Source organism: Eptatretus burgeri, chromosome 14, assembly GCF_056783735.1.
Source record: "Eptatretus burgeri isolate ZD-2024b chromosome 14, Ebu_testis_v1, whole genome shotgun sequence".
NCBI lineage: Eukaryota > Metazoa > Chordata > Myxini > Myxiniformes > Myxinidae > Eptatretus > Eptatretus burgeri.
In genome coordinates, this window is record NC_140974.1 from 70,133,943 (window position 1) to 70,153,252 (window position 19,310).

Sequence of the window (19,310 nt, forward strand, 5' to 3'; positions counted from 1 at the left end):
TAGCATTGGTGAAGCCACGTTTCATGACCTGTTGCCAGATGAGCAATGAATTCGTTTGAATCTGCATTTAATAACTTGAGAACCTCATGACGTAACACAAGCCACTGCTATTGATTTCAGTGCTGAGGTTTCAGGGGACCGAACTTGGTGAGAGCGAGGAATTATGCCCAAGTGCTTATTGTGAAAATGCTGCCTTCAGAATGATTATATATATATATATATATATATATATATATATATATATATATATATATATATATATATATATATATATATTACACACATACTTGCTTTAGGTTCATGGAAAAGCGATGACACTGAACAAAATCAGAACACAGCAGGAGAAAGGGGAAAACACCAACAGCAGGGCAGAGGAGAAAGTAGATGGAGATGGACAAACAAGGGATGCAGGTAACGACGAGGGGTGGACAATATGGATATATAGGCAAAATTTTGGGAGTGGTGTCGGATAGTTTAACAGGTATAGAAAAGATCATGGTTTTGGATGGGGGACGACTTGAGATGGTGGTGAACAACTGTCTTGAGACCTGGAAGGAAGGATGAGATGGAATGGAGTATGGAAGGTGGTTCCAATGATGGGGAAAAAAAGAGGAATAAATGAGTGGAGGTGAGCAGGTATTCTGGATTTTGGCAGTTTCACTATGAGGGGGTTGATTGTGCACCGTGTCCGTCCTGCAGATACTTGCGAAAGATTCCAATCATCTTGAAAGCCTTTATTTCGACAGCATCAAGCTGAGCAAGAAGTGAGTCAGGGTTGCCAGCCCAGAGGGGAGATCAGTACTCCATCGAGCTGTGGGTGAAAGCGTTGTATGTGGATAGCTCAGGTGTACCAAGGAAGGACTCCAGAATCAATGAGATCACTGATGAAGATTAGGAATAATATGAGGTCTGGAACACTACCTTGGGCTATTACAGCCTTGACAGGTTAGAGGAGATGAAAGGGTTCCGTCGAGAGCCACACATGGCAATGATAAGTTGTCTGGATCTTTTTGCCACCCTAACACTGTGATCCTCCATAATGCCTCAATATTATCGACAGTTTGTTGGTCTTCCCATCTGCTGGCTGTGCTGACCTGGGGTCATTTCCAAGCGACGAGTGTCTCAGCCACAAGTTTGTCGACTTCAAAGTATGAGGACATACCTTCACCATGCATGGCCACAAAGCACCCGTGCATTAATTTTGAGCTGGCACTAAAAAAAACATGTGATCACACCTTCTCGCTCATTTATATTAACATTCGTAATTGTGAGATGCAGTAAACTTCTGGATTATACTCCGTGGCAACAAGCAATGTAACATTAATGAAACTAATGGCATATAACAAGTATAGATTTATTTTTATATTGAGCAAAAGCTGCAAGCCGAGGGTACTAACAAATAGCCCGTTCCAATAACCTTTTGAATGCTCTTCGTGAATACCTCGTTTGTAGAAGTCATTTTTGTTTGATAAAGTCTAACAATATCAGTTCTTATAATTGTGGAGGACAAAAGGGTATCTTATAAGTGAAGCGATGGTGCTCCGAGACATATTTCCCCCTTGAGCAGCTGGCTCGTGATATCAAGTGCCATTGCGTTGGTGACACAGAAATGTCCCCACAAATCACCAGCACCAGGTTACAGATTATCCCATCCAAGCTCAGTTTTCTCCAAGAAGCCTCATGGTTATTGATAATCCCAGATCTGCCACCTTAAGCCCACACAACACATTTGGTTCTTGATATAATAGCTATTAGAGGGGATGTCCCAATGTACCCAACTTTGCTCAATAATTGATTCATATTTTTCTTCCAAATGCTTTTGCATGTACTTGCGTACAGGTGTGATGCAAACGACAGCGCCCAATACCGCATCTTCGCAACCAACATAGAAGGAAAGGTTTCGGTCTTTGCCACACTGGTTGTGAAAAGTACGTTTGTGAAACTCACGTGATGCCAAGCTGTTTGTTGATGGTTTAGGGTCTTCCTGGGCTCTGTGTACTAGGCACGATTGATTTTGTCATTGAGATGCACTCGTTCTGCTTTAATTTATGAACGTAGCTTTCCAAGGTACATCATTGTCGCATCAGATGTTTTAATTAAAAACTTTCATCTTCCATTATCTTCGAAATGCCCAAGCATTTGTCTTACAAACTTATTACGGAGCATTTGCTTCAACGATGCATCTCGATCATAACAGCTTTGCCCTCCCATCTTCCGCAGGCTTTCGAGGACAGTTTGATGAAATGTGTTTTTACTCCGGAGTGCCAACACAGACAGCTCAATGTAAGTCCGACAGAGCTTGTTGAAGGGGTACACGATGTTCCTATAATTATTTCCACCAATGAAGGTAGATGGAGGTTGTGTATTAACTTCTGTTTGTCTGTCTGTGTGTGAACAGGATAACTCAAAAAGTTATGGACCGATTTGGATGAAACTTGCTGGACAGATTGGGTGTGTGTCAAGGACAAAATGATTATATTTTAATGAAGATCTGGGTCTGGATCCTATAATTTTTAAAGTGATTCTTCACCATTAAGAGATCCAGCCAAACACGATATATAGCTCGATATCTCAAAAAGTTATGGACGGATTCGGCCAAAACTATGTGGATGAGATGGTTAGGTGACAAGTTTTTGTCACTGTGATCTTGTCGCTACTCAGTATGAATGAGAATGAGAATTTAATGTCTGATTCATCATCGTAATGGAACCTTTGAGAGGGAAAAAAAAGAGGCACAATCAGGAGACTCAAAGGTTCTGCCTCCTATTTTTGGCGACTAGACTCAGCATGACAAGTCGGGGCTATTTTAATCAGGTGTACCCGATGTGAAGTGTATGTGATTGGAAGTGATTGGTAAATGAGAAGATATTACACAGCCATGTTTTCATCAGGGCAGAGATAACAGGGTGGTGTAAGACTGCCAAGCAGATGGGATTTTCTTGCTTGTTGTCACCATTTTATAAAGGCTTTGCAGATATAATATGTACATATTTCGTGAAGAAGCAAACCAAATGTTCATGATTATAGCGACCCTTCCAAAAAATGTCATTATACTGGAAAAAGCCCCCCAAAAAAGCTAACTGCCATTGAAAGCAAGGAGAAGCTGATGTTTCAAGCATTAACCCTTTGTCGGAGCCAGACAAAGGGTTAACACTAAATTAATAAGATAACTACAATGGTGCAGGAGCATCAAAACAAATGGAGCACTTGCACAAATTATTTTTTGTTTGCAAAGAACGTGTGTGTGTGTGTGTGTGTGTGTGTGTGTGTGTGTGTGTGTGTGTGTGTGTGTGTGTGTGTGTGTCATAGTGTGCGTAAATGTCGGGGCCGTGTGCTCGGGCCAATTGGCGCAATTGTTTTCTGCGCAATCTCGATCGTTCAGAAGATGTCATTCGATTGCGGAGTTGCAATTTTGAGGAAGCATTTTGATTCAGTTTTTGGATGCCTGGGCTGGTGCTATATGACCTGTAACGTGCCTGGTCTGAATCGACAATGGAACATGCTGTTTTATTCGGTCCTCCATTCTTTGAGATGTACGGCCTACGCACTTGGTATTGCATCGGCACTGGAACTCATAAATAACATTATGCAATTGTGTGGTCGGTGATCCAGAGAGGGAGCATTTTACGTGTTGTAAACACCTCTCATGTTGCGACTGCATGATAGCAGCGTGAGACGACATTCAGATTTTTGAGTTTTTTTTTTTTTTTACCTCTCCAAGGTAGCTTCATGTAGACAAGACACTTCTCGGGTCTGAAGACAGTGGCCTTCAACCATTTGGCACTTTTCCTCAACATACACCCAATGATGACTTGTGCCCGCTCGATTTCTGGTGATCAGTTGACCCAGGCTCTATTCACAAGAGTGTTGATGAGAGCAATCTTGTAACGAGTGGGACTGAAAGAGGCCCACCGTGTATACTGCCCGGTGAAGATAGGCTTGCGGTAGACGGTAGTCAAGAATCTATACTCAGATTTCTCGACTTACACATCGAAGAAAGGCAGCACATTCAGCTGCTCAATCTCAAAAGGCAAATTTGAGCTCAGGATAGAATGCATTGAGATGTACAAGGATATCTATGCACACAGCAATATCAACAAAAATTGCAAAATAAGTATCATCCACATAACACCAATACACGCAAGGTGTGAGGTTGTAGATAAATCTTGAAAGGCGAGCTTCTCGTAGAAACCGACGAAGAAGTCAGCGATCACTGGACCGAGTGGGGATCCCACAGCAGCATCGTCCAATGTGAGACACGAAATGATGTATGAATGTTAATGAAGCCTTCCACACATGCACAATGTTCATGCACTGTGTGTGTGTGTGTGTGTGTGTGTGTGTGTGTGTGTTTTCAGCGACTCACTCCTGAGCGAAATCTTTTCGTGAAATAGTCTCTTAAACATAATTTTCAGCATTTAAACAAAAGCGGCAAATTCAAAATGCTTAACCACAATTTTTGTGTTTCTGGATGCAAACCGGACTCACGGAAGTATAAAAAATACGACAAATACCCATGGATGAGAGGTGTCGGATTGCTAAAATTTACTCTTAAAGTAAGCGAGTAGCGCGACGAACACACACACACACACACACACACACACACACACACACACACACACACACACACACACACACACACGCACACACACACACACACACGCTTCTCCATTTAGCAATAGATGCAAAAATCTCGAATAATTACCTCTGCCACTGAATGTGGATGGAGGTTATGTTTTCACCCCTGTTGGGTCGCCGAAATAGTTGACCCTTATTGCCAGTAATTCTGTCTGTTTATTTGCTTGGATGTTTGTTTGTTTGTCATCAGCATAATTGGTAGTAAACGTGGGCGGATTTTGACCAAACTCGGGTGGTAGCTACATCTTATGACTTAGTCCTTTGGAAATTGTGATGGTTGCTAGGGACGCTTTGGTTCCCTAGCAACAGCCGAAAAACCTTCAAAATCGGTACCGTTCACGCGAAATCAATTCCGAAAGCCATTATCCCACGTAGGGTTATGAAATTTGGCATGCATCTTCTACAGGTGATGCTCTATCAAATATATTCCGGTTTTTGTGATATATGGAACAGTTTGCCCGCAGCGCCCCCTACAAATGGGGTATGCCCAAAAATTGACGAAAATTGAAGATCCCCTCGCGACCAGGTGAGTGCATCGATCCGAATGAAACGTTGCAGGTTCATAGCACGCAATGAGTACTACAACTTTGCCTCAGGACATATTATCCGATATTGCTTAGGTCAGGGGTCAAAGGGCAAAAATCGATAATATGCGAGAGCTGGAGGTGCCTTCGCGCCAAATGCTACACCTCCTAGGGTTATGGTCGGATGGTCATGAAAATTCACACTGATCGTCTGGAATACATTGTGCACAAACGATCGAGCCGGATTTTTTGATTTATATCTTTGTTCACCCACAGCACCCCCTCAAACTTTGGGGATTTCCGATATCAAATCGCATTTTCGGTACTTTCCATTCAAATTGATACTGAGTAGTTATCAGTAGATACTACAACTTTGCCTCAGGACATATTGACCTATCTCGGCAAGGTCAGCGGTCAAAGGTCAATGAGTGCATTTTTCGGGCAAAATGACCATTCAAATCCCCCTTGCTCCTACACGGGTTAACCGATACGAATGAAAGTTCATAGGTACAGAGTACTCAATGGGTACTACAACTTTGCTTCAGGACATATTGACCTATCTCGGCTACATTAGGGGTCAAAGGTCAACGAGTGCATTGTTTGGGCAAAATGACCATTCAAAGCCCCCTTGCTCATACATGGGTTAACCGATTCAATTGCAATTTCGTAAGAACTTAGTACTCGATTAACTCAGATCAGGGGTCAAATGTCATCGGATGCTCAGCGACCCATGGCCGCCTACCGGCTTGTCTGTTTGTTTGTTTGTCTATGTGCAGGATATTTCAAAAAGTTGTGGACGGATTCGGACGAAATTTGTTGGAGAGGTTGGGTGTACAACACGGACAAAAATCATTCGATTTTAGTGAAGATCCGAATCCGGATACCAGAATGTTTATCAGTGATTCTTCACTATTGAGTGATAGGGCTAAAAAAAACTATATATATATATATATATATATACAGTAGCTTGATATCTCAAACGGGTTATGACGTTGGTTGTGGACGGGTTATGAAAACTAGGAAGATGAGTTGGTTAGGTAACAACGAGCCGATTAGATTTTGGTTCAGGTCCGGATCCAGTTCTGGCCTATCAGTGGGATACAAAACATAAACCGTTCAGCCTGGCTGAGGTATGCGCTCGACCGAGTGCCCTTCCAGTTTATATAATGTGGTGATATGAGTTGATGTCCATGCAGATGGAAGTCGACCTAGAGCAAATTATTGGCTGATAAGGGCAGACAGAGGATGTTCAAGAGCAACAGAACAGGTTTTTAGGACTCATGAGCTGATGCCATCTGGTCCAGTAGCAGAATCAGATGCAATGGTTTCCAGAAACTTCACCTTGTCAAGTGCGATAGACACAGAGTCCTGAAACAGTTGGGTGTGATTTCGTATGGTGGGTAAAAGAGCGAGAGTTTGGTGACAATCATTGGAAGCAAACGCAGAATTGAGGCATTTGGACTTCTCATGAGTGGAGTCGGAGTCTGGAGACAGACTTATCATGGCACCACCAGTTTTTAGAGGAGGGATACAAGTTTGAAAGTTCATTCTTGAGGTTGGACAGGTGTTGTTTTCTGGCTCTCCTGAGAGTAGACACACAGTTATTGCAGGCTTTGTGGAATTATCTGAGGTTGCCTTCAGTCAGATTTACCAAACAGGATGAGAAGGCAAGCTTTTTCAAGGCAACTGCCTCATAACAGGATTCAGTGTATCATGAGCAGTTTGGGTATGATAACTGATGACCAGTTGGGATGGATCTATGAAAAAGAGAGACCAGATATGTGTCAGAATTCCCAGGCTGAGTTAATATCGGGGGTGGTATATATATATATATATATATATATATATATATATATATATATATATATATATATATATATATATATATATATATATGCATAGAAGACCAGCCCTGAAGAGTGATAGCTACTTTCAGTCACTGCCAGTTTGCCTGAGTGAACTGCTAGACTCACAGGTACTGAGATTGTTCTTTAAGAATGCCCCGAGAGATGTTGACTTTCATAGACACATGAGCAGAGGAAGAGCAGGAGACATTTGCCGGGAAGTTTGTCATCACCAAGTCCAAAAGGGGGGATTTGCCATTGGGAGAAATCTGGGAGGGTGCGGGGTTGGGTGGGGAAGCTGGGAGCATGTGGGTTGTGGGAGGGGGAGAAACCGAGAGGGTGAAGGGTGGTGGGAAAACTGAGATGAGGGTGGGGGAGGTGGGGAGGAAGCTGAGAGGGGGGGTGAGACGAGGGGGAGCTGAAAGTGGGGAGGATACTGACGGGTACGAAAGAAGAGCAGATGAAGTAAAAATTTCGCATTGAAAAGGTTTTGGGAAATTAGCCTTGTTAAAAAAGAAGAAGAGGAAGAGATTGTGATGAAGAAGAAGAGTGCACGGGTTGTTCCTGACTCACTCTTAAAGGCCCTGTCACACCTTGACGATTTAGCCAGCGTATGTCTGACATATGCAAAATTTGGCTAAAACGCCGGTACACAACGAATACGTTATGGGTAAGTTTGTATACGTTGAGAGCACGCTGGCATACGTCGTAGTACGCTGGCTTTTTTTTCGTAGTACGGTGGCATATGTCTTTGTACGCTGGCATACGTCGAAGTACGCTGAGGTGTTAGACAAATTTTCCATGCTTGAAAATTTTCGACGTATGCCAGCGTATGACTCACACGTTCCGCATACGCTGGGCATAAGTTGTAGGCACGTTACGCGATCGTTGACACACGTCGACACATGTTACTCATAAGTCGAAACACGTCGAGGTAATGTTTGGCGTACCCGAAACTTCTTTCTAACCTATGAGTAACGTGTTGTAGGCACGTTACGCGATCGTTGACACACGTCGACACACGTTACTTGTACGTTACTCATAAGTCGAAACGCGTCAAGGTAATGGTTAGCATCAGTGTTCCAGACTCCCTGTTTTTTTTTTGGTTTTTTTTCTTCGGCGTGACGGTGATGGTGACACTTCGATTTCTAGTGCGGTTATGATATAATATAATTAATAGGCTGCCGCTCAACGATTTAAATCATAACCGCACTAGAAATCGAAGTGCCAACATCACCGTCACGCCGAAGAAAACCCCCCCCCCAAAAAAAAAAACCAGGGAGTCTGGAACACTGACGCTAACCATTACGTCGACGTGTTTCGACTTATGAGTAACGTACAAGTAACGTGTGTCGACGTTTGTCAACGATTGCGTAACGTGCCTACAACTTTTGCCAGCGTACGCAGAACGTGTGTCATATGCCGAGTACGTCGAGAAATTTTCAACATGCTGAAAATTTCTCGACGTACTCGGCGTATGACGACGTATGCCAGCGTACTACGACGTATGCCAGCGTGCTCTTAACGTATACAAAACTTACCCATAACGTATTCGACGTGTGCCAGCTTGGTTTGGCAAATTTTTCATGCGTCGGCATACTCTGGCTAAAACGTCAAGGTGTGACAGTTCCTTTAAAAAGGAGAAGGAATGAGGCAGATTGTATGTATGTATGTAAGGCAGATTGAGTTGTTGTTTTTTGTTTTTGGGGGGTTTTTTGGAGTAAAGAGTTTTTTGTTGTTTTTTATATTTTTTGGACTGGCAAGGGGAGGATTAAGCTGAGGGTAAAGAAATGTGAAAACAGAAACAGAATCAACAAGCCGACTCGCCAAGCCATAGATGTGGAGGCCGAACTTTAACAGGGACATTAATTTGACAACACAGCACAACAAAGTACGATTTAACATGGAAAATTGGATGAAAACACGAACATCAAGGGGACAAAAATATAACAGGAAAACACCACGGATCTGCTTCGGAAAACTGAGCTTTGATTGAGGTGGAAGGAGCAGCTGCAGGTTCAACCTACACATGGAGCAAAACTGAATGCTTTCCCCCACCATAAAATGACTTGCCAAAGCTCCCTTTAAATGACATGCTGATTATATCCCTCACAATCAACTCAAATTACCCAGTGAAGTCAAAACAGTAACATTGATTCTCTCATCATTTTTCTAGTCACGGACCTCTTGGTGCCTGGCATCGATGACAACCAAAACGTAATCAGCATCCGAGACAAGTTTGGCGTGAGTTTCGGCACTGAGGGCGAGACCCTGACCTTAAGCTGCACAGTGTTCACCTACCCCAAGGAAAAACATGGTTTTCCTATCATCCAGTGGTGGCAAGATGGTGAGTGAATTCTATTGAACAAAAAATCAAGAACAGTCGATGAAAACGTTCAAAAACAATGTAATGTTCTGTAACGCTCTGTCATGCAATGAGCATCACAACTTTCATTATTTTGACAAAGTTGTATTTTTTTTTTTTTTGTATACCTTGGTCGAGGCTCGTATGAGAGCTAACACACAACTCACAGCAAGGAGGCATGAGACAAGAGGGGCGGGAGTGGAAGGGACAAAACAGTGGGGAACAGACACATTAGGTGAACTGTGGAAGGGAGAGGGATGGGGATGGGATGGGGAACATGGCGAAGAGAAGATGGACATTTCAGGGACTTTCAGGAAGGAAAGCAGGAGAAATGAAGGAAGTGGGCTTGGGTGGATTATCGGGGGTAGAAAAGATCGAGGATTTGGATGGGGGAAGATAAGAGGTGGTGGTGAACAGCTGTTTTGAAAGCCTGGAGGGAAGAATGGGAAAGAATAGAGTGAGGAAGTTTATTCCAAAGGCGGGAAAAAAGAGGAATGAAAGAGTGAAGATGAGCAGTGATTCGTGATTTTGGTAGTTTTACCAGAAGGGGGTTGTTGGCGGACCTTGAGCGCCCTGTGGAAATGTGGTGGGGACAAATCGCAGAGAGAGCAGGGGGGGCAAGGCTGGAGAGGAGTCGGTAGATGACAGAAAGACCACCGACCAACCTGCGGTGATTGAGTGAGAGGCCCAAAGACTCAGCTTCATTGCGGGAGATGCCGATGATCTTAAATGCCCTGGTTTCGACAGCGTGAAGCCGAGAAAGGTGGGAGGCAGGAGCACCAGCCCAGAGGGGAGAGCAGTACTCCATCAGGCTTTTCTATGAATGTATTTTCTATGTATTTTGTATGAATGCAGTTATATCACTGATGTAGTCTTATGAAGCCTTCCTTCATTTTGTAGATAACGTCTAACTGTGTCTGCGTTTACATGCGTGCATGAACAGACCAACAGCTTTGCGAGTCAGAATTGGTGCAAACATATTGGGATGGGGAACGTGCCACACTGGTACTGGCATGTCTAAACAAAGATGCCGAAGGACTGTACACCATCCGTGTGGCGATTCCAGCGGGCCAGGCAGAACACAGTGCACATGTGTTTGTGCGGGGTATGTTGAGCTAGAAACTCAAGGAAAGACATTTTGCATTTTCTCAAGAATTCCTTTTTTTTTGTGGATATACAAAGCTCCTGCCTGTGTGTTAAGCTTCTCCTCCCAATGCTTCCCACTCAAATTATTGAGATTTTGTTTGATGGACTTTTATTGCTAAAATCGGAAAAATGCAAGTAGCTGTTATTGTTGGGAGGGACGTGTGATGCAATTTTAATGAATATGGTTGGATTCTCGGGCCAAGGATGTCAGGGTTGCCCAATTCAGATTTGTATGGTATTGTAGACAATCACTAAGTTGTTGTCTTTCAGCCGAAGGGGGAACAAAATAAAACTAAGAGGTGAGTCCAAAGCAAATCGGTGAATTCATTCCTGCAGTACAGCAGCAAATCAGTGGGTAGTAGTCCTGAAGCAGTCCAGTCGAAAAACTATGCAAAGCACAAGTATCTTCTGTGATACCTGAGGCATGCAATGTCTGATGAGAAACCATGACACCTGCATTGCACCCTGCAAGAGCTCAATATGCACGTTCTATTGATGATGTTCCTTTGTTGATCAATTGATCTTTTTTTGAAGCAACGATCCCAATATGTTGGAAGAGTCCGAGGTCGGAGATCATACGGGGACAAATGACCGTAACATAATGTGTGCAACTCTATTGTTGAGATGTTGAGTTTGGGATAGTAGGGTAAGGCTGTTGCATTTCAGGAAGGCAAATGTTGAGGGTATGAGAAGAGAGTTAAGTGCTCTGGATTGGTTAAAACTAGTGATTACACACAACAACCTTCATTTGTTTCACAAATTGCTCATCCCTTTACTTGGGCGATGTATCGGCTGCCACGAATGCGGAGAGTAAGCAAACAGCAGTGCCAGGCAGCTGAATGTAAAGCTCATATGGTTTTCAGTTATATTTGCAGAGGGGATAATTTTTAAATCAAAAGAGTAGTTTAATGTTATACAGGTTCTTAGTGAGGCCTCATTTGGAATATTGTATTCATTGTTGGTTGCCAAATCTCAGGAAGGACGTAGCTGCCTTAGAAGAGGGTTCAGTGTTGGCCTACTAGATCGACTCCAGGTCGAGCTCGACTCAGCTCTGAGAAGCAGGTGAAGAAGATAGGGCTTTATACATAATAAATGAGGGGATTACGAGGGGATCTGATAGAGATAATAAAGAGGATTGACAAAACAAATGTGGAAGAATTTTTCAGCAGAATGGACAGAGACAGGATCTGGGGCACACAGTTTCAAAGGAAAGATGAGAGTTTGGATCGTAGTAAGGTGGCTTCTTTCACTCAGAGAGTACTAAATGCATGAAATAATCTTCATGAAAAGGTAATAGCAGCAGAAACAGTGGATAGATTTAAATTTGAGTTAGATAAGAGTCTCGAAGCAGTGGGGATCGGGGGTACTTGGCTTTTGGCAGGATTGCACAGGCTTGGTGGGCCTTCTGGCCTCTTCCTGCGTTGAGGTTCTTTCTGACTCCTTGTACACTAATTTCCCAGGGTTGTACTTTCACCTGAGGTTGAGCACTTTCTCCACCTCCCCACTCCCGGTCCCCCTGTTCCAAATCCAACCCGGAGACTCCATCTCGCCAAGGCTATTCCCATCAACTTTAATGCCTCGGTTACCCAAATGCTACTGCTGTACTCTCGGGCCCTTGTTCTTATCTCCACAGCCACTGTTGGCCTTGAGCCACCTCCTCTCGTCTCCAAGTGCCATGAGCACCCAGCAGCTCCTGAAACAACACAGACAAAATCAACATTAATCCAAACAGCCAGCTTGGGCTCCCACTGAACCTCTTCAAAATATTGATCCTCTTTGGCTTCATGCTTCTTTATTATTACCGATCTGTCCTGCAGACATTAACCCAGCCCCCACGAATGCTGAGCAGATGAATGTGAACATTGATTCAACCAACTATTTGAGGGTCGACAAGACAAACCCGATCACGGACCTGACCCCCAAAGAGGCTAACGCAAATACCATGGGCCAAAATCTGACCCCTGCCAGCAATGACCCGCACACGTAGGCTCACACTGGAGTGCACGCCTTGCCCGCTGGCTTGTGCACTGTGAGCGTGGCCTCACATCCTGCGGCCAATGGCTCACCCCCTCACCAGGTTATCTACACCTCCCCGGGTTCTGTTTCACGAGGGAGCTGCCTGCTCCACGCAATTTTCTTATTAACCTTTGTTTCCCGGTCAACTTCCAGCGCATTCAATTGGCCAATTATTCTATCTCACTTACATTCAAGTTGTGCGATCAATTGTGCATAGTTCTGTTCCGCATTCCCCATCATGGCCTGGAACATCTTTGCAATGTCACCTGATGTCTTATCAGCAAAAGTAACCCCCCTCAAGAATAGAAGTTTAGATCACTGGTTGAGAAAGTGTCTCTTTGTCTTTCACTCTGTACTTCCCTCCGAGGAGAATGAAGGGCCAAGACACATGAACCTTTTCTCAACACATAGGTTACAATATCTCCCAGCATCGCCACAAGAACATTTAATTACAATGTATCCCTATTTGTAGCCCCTTACTGTAAAGTATAAAAGTGATATAAGTTATGTGAACACAAACAGGGGACTCCATACCATAATTTGAATGGTTCACCTCTCCCCACAAACCGAGCAATGAAAAAAAAATGCTTGTTATGTATGTATGTATATATATATATATATATATATATATATATATATATATATATATATATATATGTATATGTATATATGTATATGTATATGTATATGTATATGTATATGTATATATATATATATATATATATATGTATATGTATATATATATGTATATATATATATATATATATATATATATATATATATATATATATATTGTTGCGGATCCAGGGTGGCGGGATTCTCACCCGGTCCTTGGCACCACCCTCACCACCGCCGTCTCTGGGGTTTATAACGCCAGCCGGCTCAGCACAGGTCTCGGGTCACGTGCCTTCAATCGCGATACCAACGTCATCCTTGTACCTTGCCAGTTGGGGAAATAGACCCCTGGTTACAGACTGGTTTTGTCAGATGCCGAGCGTTTTCTGCCAGTCTGTAACCATTTTGGTTTTATATGCCAATCGAACGGATCGTTCCTCGACGCGACATGAATTAATCCATAGCGGCAACTTCATACGAATTAACCAGATTTATTTAGGGAACATCGGGGATCACAACACAAGCAAAATTCACGACAATGGTTTTATTAACCATCCTCAACCCGTTCTTAACTAGGGAACCACGGACTACAGTTTTCGAGGGGGTCGCTACCGAAATATGCCTTAAACAACGTGCAGCCAAAGACAGATAGACACACAGCAGGCATGCAAGACAAGACAGAGTACTTGGTGAGGTTTCATGGACGAGAGGACGGTGTCAAAAGCACGAATGTCGCTCGCAACAGGCAGATGTCCACGGATTCGAACTCCCAGCTCGAACGCGCCGCGTGGCAAGATGGCGGCGCCGTACTCTTCCTTCTCAAGTCACCGCGTGCGCACGCCCTCCTCAGCGTGTTCCGGCCCCGCGCAATGTCGACGATGGGCCTCAGCCGATCTCTTTCACGGTCCAGCATACAAATCCAGGCCTGGCCTGTTCTCCAGCCAAGGCCCAAATCGAGGTGCCAGGCTCCGGCAAGCGTATCGGCAACTGTGTCGAGCCGTTGGTGTGAGCGGGGACCGTCAGAGGCTCCGGCGTCTCCTCTCCTGCCTTCCCGCCTCGAAGCCCGACCTCCGCTTCGTCCTCTCAGTTCCTCTCTCTGTCGAATCACCTTTTCTTTCCTTAGAGTCGATCGCCGATTTGATGTGCAGGAAGCCTCTCTTACGTTCGCTCGCTTCGAAACGTGAGCACCCTCTCGAGAGCGACTGTTCTCCAAATACTATTCTCTTTTCACGAAGCCTTCGCTCACTTCGTTCGCATCTTCGACACACGAGCAGCCTCTCAACCGCCTGCAGTTTTCCAAACTGCCAAACTCAACCTGAGGTCTTCATTTTCTCTCTCGTTCGCTCCTTCGACACACGAGGGCGCCTTCTCTCAGCGACTGCAGTTTTCCAAACCGAGAAATCCTTTTTCCTTTCGTTTTTCTCTCGTTCCACGAGCGCGCCTATCTTGGCGAAGCTGAACAAAACCCCCTCCCCTTCGCTTCACTTCCTCCCTCTCGCCACACCCTCTCTCCTGGCCACACCCCCTCTCCTGGCCACACCCCCTCAGCCAACTGGGAGGGGCCTATCCCGGGATGAGGTAGGAATAAGAGGGATCTCTCGGTCCTCCACCACCGCACAGACAATAAAACAGCCTTTACATCTCCCGACACACATATAACATCCTTTTTTTTACCAAACATCCGAGCTATACATGCATTTAATGGGAGAACTGAGCTAATCCTATATTTAGTAGTCCAATAAGGGCCATTTCCGTAACAATATATATATATATATATATATATATATATATATATATATATATATATATATATATATATATATATATATATATATATGACGATAAAGATGACGTCGTCGGTCATGTGGTCTGGCTGCCATATTGGATCAAAGAAAAAAAAAACCTTAAAAAACAAAAGAGGTAGCTCGCACCAATTCCTTCCTTGGAATGCATGGGGTATTTGTTCTATAAATACCATCTAGTTATTTTAAAAAACGAGCAATAAAACAGAGCAGCAAGATACAGTCAAGGTGATGTAAGACATGCAGAAAGACATGCAGTATTTGATATTGCTGACTAAGATCTCTTGGCAATTTTGCTCCAATATTGAGTATCCTCTGCGTACCATACCATTCCATTCTTCAACATTATTAAAAAAAATTTACGGAAACACGTGAATAAAATTATTTTTGCTAAATATATAAAGTGATGTCGGAATGATAAATTACAGTCTAAAAAAGGTTATAAACAAGATAGGAATGATGTTGGTTTGGAGAGTAGCTAACAGGATTGCCGTTACATAATCACTACATTACTGCCTCCTTTACACTTCAACAATTAGTGCGTCAAACTTTGACAAATACTCCACTGGTTACAACAGTACATGATTACTCGTTGTGTAGCCACATGCAGAGACTCCACAAATTAGCAGCCTGACTACATTGTTAATACCATTACATAAATATCAACTTCTTACAAACTGTATGCACATCTCGAATAACAGCCATCTATAATTATCTGCATTCATGATTGGTTAGTCTAACTTCATTAACAAAAAAATCAGGAAAGACAACTGAAGTTGCATGAACTCCCTGAAATTGTGTAGGAGCTTTTTATGCTTATGCTGAAATGAAATATAGGAGCTTCTAATACTTTTAGCTGGACAATAGTCTGGAGGCATGATGTCAGGATTGTTATGTGACGGCAATCCTGTTAGCTACTGTCCGAACCCACATCATCCCTATCTTGTTTAAAAGCTTTTTTAGATTGTAGTTTGTCATCCCTACATTGCTTTTTTAATTTGGCATTAATATTTTTATTCACTTGTGTATATATATATATATATATATATATATATATATATATATATATATATATATATATATATATATATATATATATATATATATATATATGTAAATGCATATGTATGTCTCCTCAAGCCGAAGAAGCTGCATAAAACAACCCAAGAAGACCTGCACAAGGTGAGTGCTACGCTATTTCGAACCCTTCTCAGAGTTCCTCAACAACAATGAAGACGTTCACACATAATACACACATGAGAATCCCAATGCTACACACCCCCTCAGCTACCGGACCAGTTTCATCATTTATTGACGAATCATCAGCGATAGTGCAGACAGCAATGCATACCAATAAAGCTCCCAAGCATGTACCACATGCAAACGTTAAAAACAATCAATATATAAATGAAGAAAGACCCACCCACATCTCTCACCTGCGAATGGAGGGAATAACCAATTCGCTCTCATCTAATCAACTAAGCCCAGGTAGCTAGGATTATATAAACAATTGACTACTGAGTTTCGATAGGCGATCTGATCTGGGTCAAGTCTGTGTGGTCGGGCACATCTTCCACTTCTTAATGATGGATTTCACCGTACTCAATTGAATAATGAGTGATTTTAAAATGTATTTACAACCCTCTCCTGAAAGGTGCTTCTCCACCACTTCATATCTGACTTCTTTGAAATCTCCTTGGTCTTCATGTTTGCTTTGTTGTTTGACCAAGTGAGTTGCACCTGAAAACTTCTTAGATAAGTGGGGGAGCTTAATTTTTCAATTAAACCACTGATTACATACAGGTGAAACATATTACACTTATTTTGTAACCTTTCAAACAAATAATTTGCTCCGGAAGTGATTTAGGATTAATTCGGCAAAGAATTTGAATACTTATGCAACTGATAATTATCTGATTTTTCTCTGTTAATCTAACTTATTCACATTTTATCTTCATTTTTTTGCTTTATCAGTTTGGAGTAGTTTGTGAAGTCTATATGTATTATATATAGTATGATTTGAAAGCATCACGAAATATGCTCAGGTGGCATCAAAATATGGAAACTTTGGAGGGGTGTGAATACTTTTGCAGGCCACTCTAGTTATTCAAAGTAAAGGAAAAAGCACACATAGACCTTTACAACGTGTGTACCTCTTCTTTGTTGTCCAACCCGCTTCTCTGTTACACCCAGATGCTCCTTCCAGCAGTCCAGGAGTACCTCCAGCACCTCTGCATATTCATGCAGAGAGAACTGCCTGTGACTCAGTGATGCTAACATGGTGTCCACCATCACTTGTGGAGGTTGGTGACTTTTTGGGATACATCATAGAAAGGTGAGTGATTCGGCTGCTTATACGTGCACATAATGGCAATTTATCCGACTGAAATGTGATTTTGAGGTTGATGAAAGTTATGGCTTTGTTGCACCATTGAACTTGACTATCTGACTTAGTAGTATCTGCTGAGCTTCTGATTTAAGAAGGCTACTCGTCTCCTCTCATAAAAGTCCATTTGCAGAAGGGACTTCATTTCAGACACTAATCTTTTGAATGATTTGGCTTCTTTTTCTGACGTTGGATTCTCAAGCTTTGAAATACTTGAACTATGCTCTCTCAGATGTGAAGAGGGATCTCGGGACTGGTTGCCCTGCAATTCCGTGCCCATTGTTGTTGCTCGGTTCCCTTTGATGGGCTTGTTGCCAGGCTGCTCATACCAGTTTCGTGTGCGTGCTGTGGGAACAGCTGGCACTGGTCGAGCTTCTCAACCTACCCAGCCTCTGGTTGTCCTTGACCCCCGATGTGATCTTCAAGGCAAGGCAGTTATTTAAATTCAAAGAGTTGGCTGAATTTGAAGACTTAAAGATAAACTTTTAGAGCTATGAGGCATGAAATTGAAGGTTAATTTTGCATCAAGTAAACTAATGATACGGGTGAGTTGCATTATTATTCATTCATGACTGCCACTGATCCATGACTGTTCATGTACACTGGAGCAGGAATTTAAAATTTGGCCAGGGGAGCAGCACACAATGGTCTACTCTTTGTGAAAGGCACGATGGGATCTTTAACATCTACCAGGAAGAACACCTGGTTTAACGTCCACCCCAGGGAGAGCACACTCATTGATGCAATGAAGCACCATCAAGTTTATGCTACCCTATTAATTAAAATGGCATATTGTATAATGATGCCCTGGCTAGGGTTTTGACATCCTGACCATAATCAATCAAATGTTTCACCAAGATATTTTGATTGGATTTATTTTGTTAATTCCCATCATAAGCTCTTCTCTTTAGTTTGAATTTGGAGTATAATGTCCCATCACCATCTTGTCCCAATATATCCCACATTATATCCACTGAATTTCCTCATTATTGACTTTGAAAAGTACTTTCATTATTACCAAATCCCCTAAATACGAATTTAAACATGCCTGTGTATCCACCAGGTGAGGCTTCTGCTCCATACACCGGTCAGATCACTGTAACAGAAGAGGAACCTTCAGGTAAAAACATCTTCTTGAAAAGTCATCATCTGCTTGGCTAGGGTATGAAAGGGGTTGTCGTTGAACTGACTTTTTCGATAGATCAGCCTTATAAACAAAACAACCCAGAAGAATGGCTCTAGCTGTGCAATCATTCATTTGTACAAGGCTTTGGGGAGCAATCAATTTGTGCTCATGCAAGGAGCAAAATGATCTTGCAAATGAATTTGTGAACTTAAAAAAATTATTGTTGCAAAAATAAACTCCAACCATTCGTTCATACGCAGTCAAGAGCCCTGAATTGGCGAATTCAAATTACCGATTCACAGGTGGGGAAAACTTTTTTTGGGATATATTAAAAAAAAAAACTGAGATTGCAAAGCCAGCACATTGCAAGGCCTATTGCCCGATGAGAATCCTGTTGAAGGTAGTTGAAAGATACAACTTGCTTTATGGTTTGCACTGCTTACTGGGGATTGTGCATATTAATTGCAATAAAAAAGTTGGGGAACTATGTCAAAGGTGTGTGCGTGTGCGCGAAAATGTGTATTGTCAGGTCGATGGGCCAAACTAATGTACCCGTCCTGCCAGGAACTTTGGCGACTCCTGAAGATTGCCGAGCCAAGCAAATTCACACCTGTGTTCAATTAACTGTTCTTTACCATTTACAAAACCAAAGTATCGCTCCAATCTGAAAGACACAACGAGCAGGAGGCAAAAGGCGGGAAAATATGTCACGTTAAAATGGCGTTTAATAAAATAAATACGGGCATCAGGGCAGACAAGATGCTCTCGTTAAAACGGACAAACCAAGCGGTCGACAGACACAAGTCGGGATGAGGGGGCACACAAACGTATTTACAATGAAAATATAT

General features: G+C 42.7%; 1 protein-coding gene across 4 annotated transcripts in view; it reads left to right on the top strand.

The window, feature by feature from the left end:
- Positions 1-19,310, top strand: part of LOC147013560 (myomesin-1-like) — a 252,103-nt gene that overhangs the window by 38,801 nt on the left and 193,992 nt on the right. For all 4 annotated transcript variants that reach the window (XM_085855453.1, XM_085855456.1, XM_085855454.1 and 1 more), the window contains exons 6-12: positions 1,840-1,928; positions 2,221-2,283; positions 9,183-9,353; positions 10,315-10,476; positions 17,144-17,285; positions 17,569-17,762; positions 18,400-18,456. In XM_085855453.1, coding sequence (XP_085711579.1) covers positions 1,840-1,928; positions 2,221-2,283; positions 9,183-9,353; positions 10,315-10,476; positions 17,144-17,285; positions 17,569-17,762; positions 18,400-18,456 — 878 coding nt within the window. The remainder of the gene's footprint in view (positions 1-1,839; positions 1,929-2,220; positions 2,284-9,182; positions 9,354-10,314; positions 10,477-17,143; positions 17,286-17,568; positions 17,763-18,399; positions 18,457-19,310) is intronic.